The sequence below is a fragment of the Sebastes umbrosus genome, chromosome 7 (assembly GCF_015220745.1).
Source record: "Sebastes umbrosus isolate fSebUmb1 chromosome 7, fSebUmb1.pri, whole genome shotgun sequence".
Taxonomy (NCBI): Eukaryota; Metazoa; Chordata; class Actinopteri; order Perciformes; family Sebastidae; genus Sebastes; species Sebastes umbrosus.
This window is the reverse complement of record NC_051275.1, coordinates 31935138-31947880: the sequence shown is the minus strand read 5'-3', so window position 1 is coordinate 31947880 and position 12743 is coordinate 31935138. Positions and strand designations below refer to the sequence as shown.

The 12743-nt window shown below is 40.1% G+C and overlaps 1 protein-coding gene across 9 annotated transcripts in view; it reads right to left on the bottom strand.

Moving 5' to 3' along the window:
• prx (periaxin) overlaps positions 1–12743 on the bottom strand; it is a 49156-nt gene that overhangs the window by 18136 nt on the left and 18277 nt on the right. For all 9 annotated transcript variants that reach the window (XM_037776038.1, XM_037776029.1, XM_037776030.1 and 6 more), the window contains exons 2-7: positions 7582–7637; positions 5624–5731; positions 2851–2976; positions 1853–2012; positions 1414–1607; positions 309–550 (exon numbers count right to left, since the gene is read on the bottom strand). In XM_037776038.1, the coding sequence (XP_037631966.1) occupies positions 309–550; positions 1414–1607; positions 1853–2012; positions 2851–2976; positions 5624–5731; positions 7582–7637 (886 nt within the window). The remainder of the gene's footprint in view (positions 1–308; positions 551–1413; positions 1608–1852; positions 2013–2850; positions 2977–5623; positions 5732–7581; positions 7638–12743) is intronic.

The following is a 12743-nucleotide window of genomic DNA, read 5'->3' as shown; positions in this document are numbered from 1 at the left end:
CTAAACAAGTCAAAACAAAGATAAATGGATTTCTAGCCCCGAAAATCCCTCAAATCAATCGCTTTACTGCTTGATTCCTCTGTGTCAATATGGCTGACCTTTCAACCGGATGTTGTGACGTTCTTGGACGGAAAGTGTGAAGCCAGATCATAAAGCTCTGCGTAGCCCTGCACTAAAATGATTAACTTCTCCTCCAAAGGTGATATTTACATTACCATTATAATATTCCTCCTTCATATGCTATTCAGTCAGCACAGCAGATAATTCTGACCATTTAAACATGAAAAGCAAACAGAGACAAGGCCAACCTGATCCTCCTCTTGACCTTCCCCACGGCTGCTGCTCCTCCGGCTCCTTCTGCTTCGACCTTTGCGCTCCTCCTCTGTTTGAATTTGGGAAGCGAAAACTCCACGTCAACGTCGCTCATCTCCAGCCTGGGGGGCGTTCCCTCGATCACCAGCTCCTCTCTGCGCTTCTCCTTCAGCCTCTTCAGACCAAAACGACCACCTCTCTTCTTCTTGGCCTTGAACGGCTTGATGCCCTTCACACTCTGAAAACACAAGTGATACAATGACAAAGGGTCAATCAAAGGGCTGTTGAGGTGATTGATTTAACAACTGAAAGTGTTTGAAAACTACAATGTTTTAAATCTAATTTGAGGCTCTAAAAGATCCGTGATCTAGCATTACTGCGCTGGCAAATCGTAGTGACTCTACTGTTTGTTAACCGTGTTAACTGGTGACTGTCTGTGGTTGTTCATAGTAACTTCGTAAATGGTCGACGTAGATAATAAACTCAGATGAGTACGTATATAAAATGGATTAAAGTCACTAAAGACACTTTGTATGTGTTCTGTTTGTAATGCCAACTGATCACTGGTTGCCGTGGTTAGAGCAACTAAGGTTATATTTCACAGTAACACCACAGATAGTTGATTGAGTAAATTTATTCTGTGGGACCACTGCAGTCCCTAGACAGTTCCATTAGCCCACTAACGCTAGCTAAGCAGTGTTAACTTTGTCGTTAAGCAGCTGAGAACTGAACAGGTACTTCCCGAATTCCTTTAGACATCGTTGTCAAAAGTAACGTTACATAGAGAGTAAAGGTAAAAGTAGAAAATTGTTCACTTCTTAGGACAGCTTGAAATCAAACGTTTGCGTATTGTAGGGAGACGCCACTGCAGTAATGGCGACTTGGTTGCTTCCGGTATTTCCCCAGATTTGTCTATAAGCAATGGAGGAATTTAAGTTACAGTTTAATTAGAAATTTCCAATAAAACCCTGTTAAAGTATTTGGGATTTTAGGTATTCACTAAAGTCTGATTATACCAAACTGAAAATGCTACTTTATATAAAACGGCACAGTTTAATTGAGACTGCATACCACATATAAATGAGGAATATAATTGATTACCATTTTGGCCATCTTGGCTTTGGGACCTTTAACCTCCACGCTGGGAACTCGAGGTCGTATGAAGATCTCTGCTCCAGGGATGGTCCTCTTCAGCTGGAAGCTGACCTTATATGGCTCCGCACACTGAAGGATCTTCAGAGCGTCTTCATACCTCACGTTGTCAAAGTAGACCTTGGCACTCAGCAGCTGGTCACCTTCACACAGAGATCCATTTATAATAACAAGTAACACATATACATTTATTTAAGTAGTGTAGTGAAGTACAATTTTGAGCTACTTTCATTTCTCATTTTTATCTTGTCAAGCATTTTGTGACTTTGTTTGAAAAGTGCTATATAAATAAAGTTTAAGTTAAAGTTCAGGCTTTGCAGTGTACATGTTTTCATTTTAAAGCACCGAGTATATTTACTATAAATGAATCAGATGTGAGTGCAGGTACCTTCCTGTAGACTGAGATGTTTAGCGGCTGGTGAGTCTCTGAGGACGTCTTTAACAAAGATCCCTCGCTGTCCTCCACCAGTCACACTGTAGCCGCTGGCGCCGGCCTCCGCCTCCGTCTCCACCACGATTTCCATGGACTGAGAGGCTTCGTCCACACACTAACACACAAAAACACAACTTTTATTATCTCAACTTTTAACAAATTTAGGCCCAAGATAGACATTTTATGTCGTAGTTATTGCAGTAATACTTAAGATTCATACTTGAAGATGAATCCCTGATTTTCCACGTTGCAAAGTGACGTCTTCAACTAACCAGGATAACTTGGACAAAATGTGTTATGTATTTAATTTAATGGGACTTAGGTGACGAGACACCTCGGTCAGCATTTCTCACTAACAGAATATGTTTATAAAGTCACTGGTCTTATTACTCTGCATCAAAAAGTGAGAGCACCGGATACAAATCAACAGGAACATCGTAGATTTTGCACTATTTCTCTGAATTATTAGTGATGAATTTTAAACTTTAAAAGGTTCTGTGGATGCTGAAGTCCATAAAACATAAATCGTTACCCATCAACACGTCATAAGAAACTGAATCTTCTATTTCCTTTTTTTCTTTGCTGGGTATATTAAAAATCGTGGGGCTTCAACTTTGTTTTATATCTTGTTACACCTGCTTGAGTGAGAGCAGAATTTACTATACAGTAGGGCTATTTGTCACTTCACACTTTACTTCTAAGTCCATTAAGCCGTCACGGAGGAAAGGTCACTCTATTCTTGGATTACATCCACTTTTCCAGTGTCTGACTGAAGGAAATAATTTGACTCATAAAGGAAAAAGTGAGAGAGTGACTTTGTGTGCATCGTCTCCTTTAACATCAGTAATAAAACAGATGGTAAACTATCTATCTCCAGTCGCTGATCAACCACTGATACAAACTAAAGTAATCAATATTTCATCCTTTATATTAACGGTGTTTATCAGACTTACTGTCTGTTCGTCTGTTGGCTCTGAGTCCATCTCTGGTTGGGCCAGCTGGCAGGTCGACTCTCTCAGGTGACTTCTCTTCTGACTCAACACCCGCTTCAGCTCTGCATGGAGCTTCTCCTTCTGCACCTGCAGACAACACAGATAACGCAGGTGAGATGATGCAATGTGGGCGGATGTCATGAGGTCAAAAGAGCAACACAAAATCAACCAAACTACGGGTGAAAAGGTGTTTAACTGTCAAATCAACAATTACTATTTGGGTTTATTGCTTTAGAATCTGTTGTTATAATTCACCTCTCATTTCTTTATCATATTAAATACTGCTCTATCTTAAAGGATTACAATTATTAAAATGAGAATGGTGAAAGTGGTTATGATTATTTATTTTAAAACCTTTAAATTTAAAAGTAGTAGTAGTTTATTATTTTACTTTCCTGCTTTTTAATGATATTAAAATGCATTTTAATATTTTAACTGTTGTTTAAATGGTTGGCTCTTTTCTTTTTATTTTATAATGCACTTCGAGCTGTATTATGCATTTTGCAAGTTTCTTATTATTCTTAATTTAATTCAAAAGTCAATTTACAGCGTGGTGCAACAAAGCAATAATAAAATTCACACAGGCATTATTTAGTAAACCAAGTAAATAAATATCCTAAATAAAATATTAAATAATAATAATAATAATAATAAAAATAATAATAATAATATTAATAATAATAATAATAATAATAATAATTAAAGAGAGAAAAAAAAATAAAAAAATGGAAAAAGGGATATAAATAAATCAAAAATAAATTAAATGGATATAGGAGGCATAATATTACATGTAAAATGGGTAGTTTTAACAACTTACTTTCTCTAAGGCAAGACATTGAGTGAGGTTTATATTTATTCATATTTATATATTCAGAGATCTTTGTAAAGCCATTTACTATAAATTAAATGTATTTAATGTTATAAAATGTCCACAAAATTTAATTATGGCAATTATAAAAAAGACATTCAGGCAACCATGTAATCAGTAGTATCACACTATGGTAATGGTGTATTATGTAAACAGGAAATGTGTATATGAATGTATAGTTATTACAGATGTTGTGGTCGTTTCCTTTCAGCCCTCAGCTTCTGCTGTTTTAACATGTCTGTTAGCTACACTGACATTTCTGTTGGAAACCAGCTTTGTTTCACTAAAACTCTTAAAGTGCTAACGTGCTACTTTTGAGTCCATGAATGTGGGTCGGGAGTGTTTACACCGACACCTGCAGCTGGTTTCAGATCTGCCACGTTCAGATGGTTTTTGTTGTCGACTTTGCAACCAGCAGCTGGCGGTCACCTGCTGCTGCGGCGTGAAAAGGCCACCACTGTCATCCGTGCTGAGCTGGCAGAAATGAAAGGTTGTTTATGTGCTGGACAATGACCTCAGCAGATCGGGGCTGGACTATTGTGATCCCGTCTGTATGGGCCTGCCTGCTGGGGTCACGATGTCAGTCACAATGCTGCGTTCCCCTTTCCAAATATATCCGGATATAACAAAGAAGCTACATTTTTTTTTTGCATTTTCCGTATGTGACTGGAGTTTTGAAGGTCTTGACGTCAATGTCTCAAATCACTGTGACAGCGGACACCAGGAGCATCCAGGTACATGTAAGGTAAACTGAACTGAGCTCTTCACCCTTCAATCATTTTTACTATTTTACAGTGATGATGACAGCAGTAAGAACAGAGCTTTTCTTGTCAGAATTAAAGGAATAGTTCGGCATGTTGGGAAATAGGCTTATTCCCTTTCTTTCCAAAAGTCAGTGTATTATTACAGTTTTAGAGATAATGGTATCAATCAATTGGAAGCATTTCTATTGCCAGCCGGCGGCTTGCAGCTGACGGTGCTAACAGCGCTAACAGTGAAAACACCGTAAACAGTGCTGACAGAGTGGGGGGGACCAGAGGATGGGCGCTATGCTTCCACGACGACACTCCGTCGGTCGGGACGGCGTTATCATCTGTAACTGCCATATAAGAGCAGTGCAGAGTGGCGGCCGTGAGCGAGCCAGTGGGGCACGCTCACATGCACTAAAAGGCACGCACAGCCGGCCCTGCACAGAGAAGCTCTGAAGCGACTTCATTCTCTGCTCAAATAGACATTATTCCTCAGCCGAGTCTGACGCTAGTGACAGTCTTTTGTAGTGACAGTCGTCACATGATGGTTGTCACGGGTTTTCCGTACTGAAGTAACGTTTTCGTACATGTTTTACTTAGTTTACGTACTTATTTCAAGCCCAACCATGACGTTTTCCCTTAACCTAACTAAGTGGTTTTGTTGCCCCCTGCTGGTACTGCACATTAATACAGATGTGTAATATTCACGTCTCTGCGGGGCAAAATGTGACACTGATGCGCTATCCTCTGGTGGATAGGCTGGTCTATTACACGCCTTGGTGTGATATCAGGTTATACTCCACTATATCTTTACATAGCAAGTTGTTTGCTGCTATATTAATGCTCTGGATATCGAATAGAGACCCTTTAAGTTCAAAACTTGAAAATCCTTCAGCATCATTTGAACTGGAATTTTATTTTGTTGGTTTTTCTTCCTGAGACTCTGGAGCATCACCAGCGTATTTCTATAACCTAGTCCTTTATGGACACACTCTGCAGATTCATGTATGTGGAAATGGGATCTCTTGTGTGTGTGTGTGTGTGTGTGTGTGTCACTGTTTGTGCATCCTAGTAGTGTTTTAATGCAGGTATGTGTGTGTGTGTGTGTGTGTCTCACCACTCTCTCGGGGCTCTCCTGTTCGTCTGTGGAGCCGCTGTGGTGAGGGTTGCGTTGTTGGGCGGAGGGGGATCTGTTGGAGGGGGGCGACCGCCTCTTGTCTTTTACCTGCCCACACAGAAGAAGATCGTGTTAAGTCACTCTGAGATATTCATGCAGCAGCAGTTTTCCAGTGTGCTTTTACCTTTAACTCGACTAACAAGATTATCTGAGCCTCCATGGCGGCTTCGCCTGGGACAATCTAAAGCACATGGGGGGACGGCGGATGTGAATTTATTTCAACAACCACCGACATTCTCGGCTCCAGTGAAGCAACCAAAGAAAAGTGGTTGTGCTGAGAAGCTGCAGGCTGTCAGGCTTGAATATATGCTACAGTGTGCATGTGAGGCTCAGGCAGCTTAGAAAGGGAATACAAGCTGTGGGTTTGTTGTACTCTGAGGTACTCTGAGGTACTCTGTATGCTGACCATGCGTTGAGGATGTAGTCAAACTTCAGTCAGAGCAGAGAGGCAGTAACAACATGATGAAGTGCAACTCTTCATCAACCTCTTGTTTCTTCTAATTTAACTTTCTCTGCTACTTCATGATTTCAGTTCTCTCACTGAAGCAGGCTTCTCAGGAAGGGAAATTTAGTATTTTCTCTCCTGATGATTATTTAATTTAATCTACGTAGGGCTGCAAATAATGATTATTTTCATTATCGATTAATCTGTTGATTATTTTCTCAATTAATCGATTAGTTGTTTGGTCTATTAAATATCAGAAAATGGTGAAAATGTTGATCAGTGTTTCCTAAAGAAGCCTAAAATGACGTCTTCAAATGTCTTGTTTTGATCACAACTCAAAGATATTCAGTTTACTGTCACAGAGGAGTAAAGAAACCAGAAAATATTCACATTTAAGAAGCTTAGTTGACAACTAATCGATTAATCTTTGCAGCTCTAAATCTATATAATAATACAGATCATCCAGAAGCTTTACTATCATTAATATCATGTATTTTTATTTGTAATATGTGTGTTTTTGATCCTTGACGGCAACAGAGTTTCTCCGCTGGATTCGTTTCATAAACTGACTTTTGGTTCTTTTCCCTCTTACCTCGTTTCTGGAGGAAACATGTCGTGTCCCAGCCTCCCGTATCTCCTTCCTCTATACTTGCTTCATAAACTCTCACATGGTTAATGTTGTAAAAACATCCTGTGCTAGCTCTTCACCTGTTGTCAGGCCGCTGTGACCTCTGACACTTCACCAACTACAGCACACACATCCGGTGCAGATTGTGAGCTGAATTCCTAAAAGAGAGAGCTACTTATTCCTTTTATGATTTTTGACAACCAAATATCTCTTCTCATTTTTAATCCTTTCTGGCACACAGACCAGTTACTGTGTGGAAATCAATAAAAGCACACTAACTGTAATAATCTACCAACACATACTCAGCAGCCAGCGAACACTGAACATGAAGCAAGAAAGATTTAGTATCCCGTACATGAGGTTAAGTACACAATAAAACAAAATATACAACTCTCTTCATAAAGTATAATAAGTGTAAAAATGCATGCAATTTAAACACATTAGTTTAGAGCACAGTGAAGTCAGTTCTTGTGCAGGAAAACAAACGGTAACATCTGTCGACACTGACTTCAGTCATCAAACCACAATCCCGTGAAAGAGTCGCTCCACTGAATTCAAGTGTCGTCTACATATTGAGAGCAGAAGTGCAGCGTGTTATTATTGAGTGGAGGACAGATGGTGCTTTTAAAAGGGCTGGACAACACAGAAATAAAACACGTACCATCTCTTTCTCACTGAATACTGATGTAGACTGTTGATCATGTCGTCATTATTCCATTTTTTAAGGCCTCACTTAAATGTTATGGCTCTCGATAAAGAACAACAACAGTAGCATGGTGGGTTTCATGTATTTGCATGAGCAGAAGGAGGTCTGTGTTTACTTACGGCTGAGTCTCTGGTCTGGCTGTAAACATGGCTGTCCTCTTGGTCTCTGTCAGAGTCTGAAACAGAACGAAAACAACAGCTCGGTGCTTATCTAGTTCAATTATGAGGACAATGAAGTGCATTCATTAATTCTTATAGGTTTTACATCATATTGCACGAGAGTGGCTGAATGAATTTAACGGACATTCCTGTAGATAAAAGCACATAAACAGAGATTCAATTTAAACTGTCCAATAACCTGAAACTGCTTTAAACAAAACAGAAATGAGGCACATAGAAAAAGGAATAGTTGATTATACTCCAACTTTATCTTTTAATGCGTTAAAGAGACTTTAGAGATGCACACGGATCATTTTGCTTATTTGTTTTATCTCTTTTTCTTATACAAAGTCTGTTCATTTTCACATTTTCTACGTTATTTGTTTCCTCTGCCCTTGTGTTGCTATGATTCTGTATCCCAATAACTCATTTCTCAAACTTTGGGAAATAATGAACATTATCTGAGGAGTATCAGTATCCATTTTTTTTTAAATAGAGTGATTAATATACTTCTAAAACTGTTCCGCTTTTGCTTCAGACATTTTAACCTGGGATAAGTTTATATGGCATCTTTAGCTGAAAGTATGAAAAGATATGAGCATCCGTTTCACACACGTTTCTGAAATTATATCCTACAAAGGTAACAGTCAGGAACAATTTCAATACATGAAGTTTCAGTGGACATTTGATATACACAGTCTATATGCAGGACTGTATCATGTTACAGTAAATTAGCTCCGGTAACATTCTTAAGAAGGTTTAGCATCAGGTGTTCATGGCGGGCTTGTGCATGTGGACGGTGTGTGTCATGGAGGTCAGTCTGAAGCTTCAGGGACGGCAGTCTTTACATTCTTTCCATAGTCTCGGTCGGGCCTCTGCACCGGCTACCCGAGCCCAAACCATCCAAACGCCCCACTCAAACACTTTTAGGAAACAAATGGTACTACTCTGTACACACGACATCTATTGCACGCCAGTCCATCGTTGGAGAAGGATCCCTCCTCTATTGCTCCCCTGCTTAGGGGGGTTTGTTGGGGAATTTTTTCCTTATCCGGAGCGTGGGTCGAAAAGGACAGAGGGTGTCGTAGCCAATTTGTGATTTGTGATATTAGGTTATATAAATCAAATTGACTTGACTACTTGAACTGCCCCAAAACATTCATGACCGTAGTGGCATTGCAATAATAACCAAAAATGTAACTAGACTACATGAATAACACAGCAAAAACAAAGAATTTGGAAGGCCATCACATTTTATAGGCATTATTATAGCAATATATCAACTAGGGGTGTAAGAAAATACCAAAAAATAAGTATCACAATACTATGATTTGTGATACAGTATAGATTCTCAAAAACAATAAATCGATTTCTAATTAATAGTTTGCATGCAAAGATTAACTTAGTCAATACTTTATGTCATTTGCAAAGACATTCAAAGACGCTCTCAAAGTAGTGTTATGATGTTGGCTGTTGCAGAGACTGATGAATGCAAATGCAGATCCCATTGCATAAAAAATTAACTTTTTTTTTACTCAGATTTGATGCATATATGCATATGGTGGTGTATCCTTTATACCAGGCGTTCTCAACCTTTTGTAACTTAAGGCCCACGTCCGATTGTTAAAATAATTCCGAGTACCACTTTCCCAAATAAATGACAAACTTGGCTATAAATATGTGTTATGCCACCGTCAGGTGTAATGACCCACATACATATTCAGCTTAACCTCACCCATCACTGCCTGCCATTATGAATCCAAACTATTCAGGGTCATATTTCCTCACCACATTCTTTGGAGCCTTTACTGGTGCAGGGTTGTCTCCAACATCACTTTTCGTTTAAAAAAACAATCCTTTTTGTGTCACTGCATCCGAGACATATATGTCTGTAAAGGGGAGGCTCGTGGGTATCCATAGAACCCATTTTCATTCACATATCTGGAGGTCAGAGGTCAAGGGACCCCTGTGAAAATGGCCATGACAGTTTTTCCTCACCAAAATTTAGCGTAACCTTGAAGCGTTATTTAGCCTCCTTTCCGAAAAGCTAGCATAACATGGTTGGGACCAATGGATTCCTTAGGTTTTTTTAGTTTCATATCATTCCAGTATCCTTCCTCTAGCTTTAAAAACCTGCCCGCTACAACCTCTGAAAAACAGAATAGCGGCCGTCGGATTTTGAAGAGGTTAATTTAACCATTTGTCAGTACCTCCACGGCCCACTAGGTGATGCTCTGAGGCCCACCAGTGGGCCCAGTGGTTGAGAATACCTGCTTTATACTATGACAATTTTCCTAAAAAATTACATTTTAAAAATTTCAATATTTCGCCTTGCTTACAGTATCGTAATATATTGCATCTTAACCCTTGTATCATGATACGTATCACCAGATTCTTGCTAATGCACAGCCCTAATATCTATTAAATGTGTGTGCTAAGGTTAAAGTCCAGTTGAATGACAGAAACAGAAACAGAAAGAGCTCTGAAATAGTGTAGAGATGAGGAAGAAGGAGCAGAAAGAGTAGGATTTGTTTAGATGCAGCAGTTTTTTGGGACTTGAGAGAAGAAACCAGTAGAAAATCCAGTGAAACAGGTGAAAACAGTTGATTAAAATGAGGCCAGGAGACAAATAGTAAACTGTTTCCCTTAAAGAGCGCCAACAAAGACGGATACCCAGAGAGCTGCTGCAAAGATGTGCGAGTTAAGTTTCTTTTCTGTCTTTAAACACTGATTAGGCTAAAGCTGGGATCCAATTGGTGCCGCCAAATCCAGTTAAGTGGACTAGACCAGGACGAGACTGCTGCCCAGATTCCATGGCTACCTTCCTGACGTCTGATGTCCACTCAGACTTTTAAGGTTGCCAGGCTGGCAACTGTTTTCAAAGACATTTGATATCCATCCACCAGTCAACACAGAGAGATGATGCGAGCTATACAAGCAGCAAGGAAGCCAGCAGGAACCAACGAAGCCAAGTGATTGTAGCACCAATAAAAAACCCACATTAACTGGTAGAATGCCTGAATAGATGTGTCGTATTAAAAGATGGCTAAAGTCCTCTGTCGCTCTTCTGAACACAGAGTGGTGAAACTATGATGTGGTGAGAATGAAAGACCAGCTTTGAGAGCTACATCCACAGTAACTTGGTTGGCTACTATGCAGACAGCTCCTCCTTGGCAGAGCCTGGTCTGTTTTTTAAAACTTCATTATCTAAAGAAGTCATTGATTTAAGTGAAGAGTTTACTGAATGTGTAGAAGCTCCTCTCCTGCTAAGTTACACCATCAGTCCATCATAACTCTGCTAGGAATCACTTTGCTTTCTGTCACAGTGGCCCCCAGTAATCCCATTCCTCGCAGTCCTGCCTTCATGTGATCACTTTTTTAACTGCCTTAGCTGAGCTATGTGTGTGTGTGTGTGTGTGTGTGTGTGTGTGTGTGCAAAGGAAGAAAGCCCATCTGTGTGTTGGGACGTGTCGAGTGTCGGCGTGGATGTCGTGCCTGTTTGGGTGGGTTAGAGGTATCTGATGTCTAAGCAGGTCACAAGAACACATAACACACATTCACTGCTGCCCAGCCGTAAGTGTATCAGTCACAGATGAGGAGGGACGGACATTCAGGGAGTAGAACAAGTTTAGGAGAGATGGACCCTTTACACAAGTGATACGCTCTTAAGTGATGAGAACGGAGACATCAAAACTATCCCTGAGCTCCTGGTAGATCACTGACTGCTACAGTGATAATGAGATATAATATAACATATAGTGGCCCTCATGTTGAGACGATAATATTTTTAAAATTTATTTGATGTTATTGTAAGACAAGTAAAGGCACAATGAGTAGGAGTTGTCGGTTGCGGATTGTGAATTAAACATTCAACGTCGGCCCCACCTCCCGGCTCAACGAGGGTGAAAACCAAACCTAGATTCACTCTTGTTTCGCCTCGCTATAGTTGCGTTTCTTTTCTCAAATATGTCTGCAATCTTCGCAGCTTCCTCTAGGATGCTAGGATTCAAATAATCCAGTCAGAGGGCTGAAGAGTCTCTGCAGTTACAGGCACCACCACACACTTCTTGTGGCTCAGAAGTGGTGAATGACTGGGATTATTTTTGAGTCTATACATTGTTTTTTTAGGACAATCCTACTCATTGTGCCTTAAACTATACAATAACAATCACATTTTTCGACACTGAGCACATCCACAACTAGATGTTTTCACTCTACCGACATTTCATTACAAAATTAATTATATCTATAAGCGAAAAATGGTACAAATGAACGGTCTGTGTGATATTTAATGATCAGATTCTGGTGCATTTTTAAAAAGTGCAGATAATTCAGCTCGTTTTAAACACTAAATCTTACATAGTTTAGATATTCTAACTGACACATTTTGTTTGACTAGCACACAAACTGGTCACATACTCGTCAAACAGAGATGTTCAGCGCACCGTGTTGAGATCCAGGCTTTCTAACTATTATCTTTGTGCTGACTGACTGTCATCGTATCAGGTGCAGCAGGAGCAACAACAGGTGCGACCACTAGACAGTGACAGTGATGTGCAGGATGACAACGTTGTCTTCTGCAAATTTTGCTTCCACAAAAAGCAAAGATTTCAGTTCAAAAACATGTTTTTTAAAATCAAAATGAAAAGTTTCCTGAGCTCTGAGTTTATCGTCCTCTAGAGAAAAACGGAATATTTCAGTTTGAGTAAAACTATGATTATCAGCTACAGTTCGACTTGTGCACCTGACAGCAGCTTTAAACGGCAGCTCTGTGTGACAGACAGACAGCAGCAGGTGGAGGAGGTGGCACTCCCTGAACGGAGAACAGGAATGGAGGAATGGTAGAGGAGGAGGAGGAGGAGGTGGTGAAGATTTGAAATGCCTCCCAGCCCAGTCTTATTATAGATCACACTCACACATCTGCAGGCCTCCACACGCCTGATGACTGCCCCAATCAGCATGTGGTAGAAATATGTAATAGTGGGGATTCTGTATCTCGCTCCATCTTACTGGGAAGCGTGTGCAGGTCGCAACAGCCGTCCTGTCTTAATGTAATATACGTGGGACATACGGAGAGGGAATCAAACTGCAGGTTTTATCAAACTTTAAAGGGAAACTGAAAT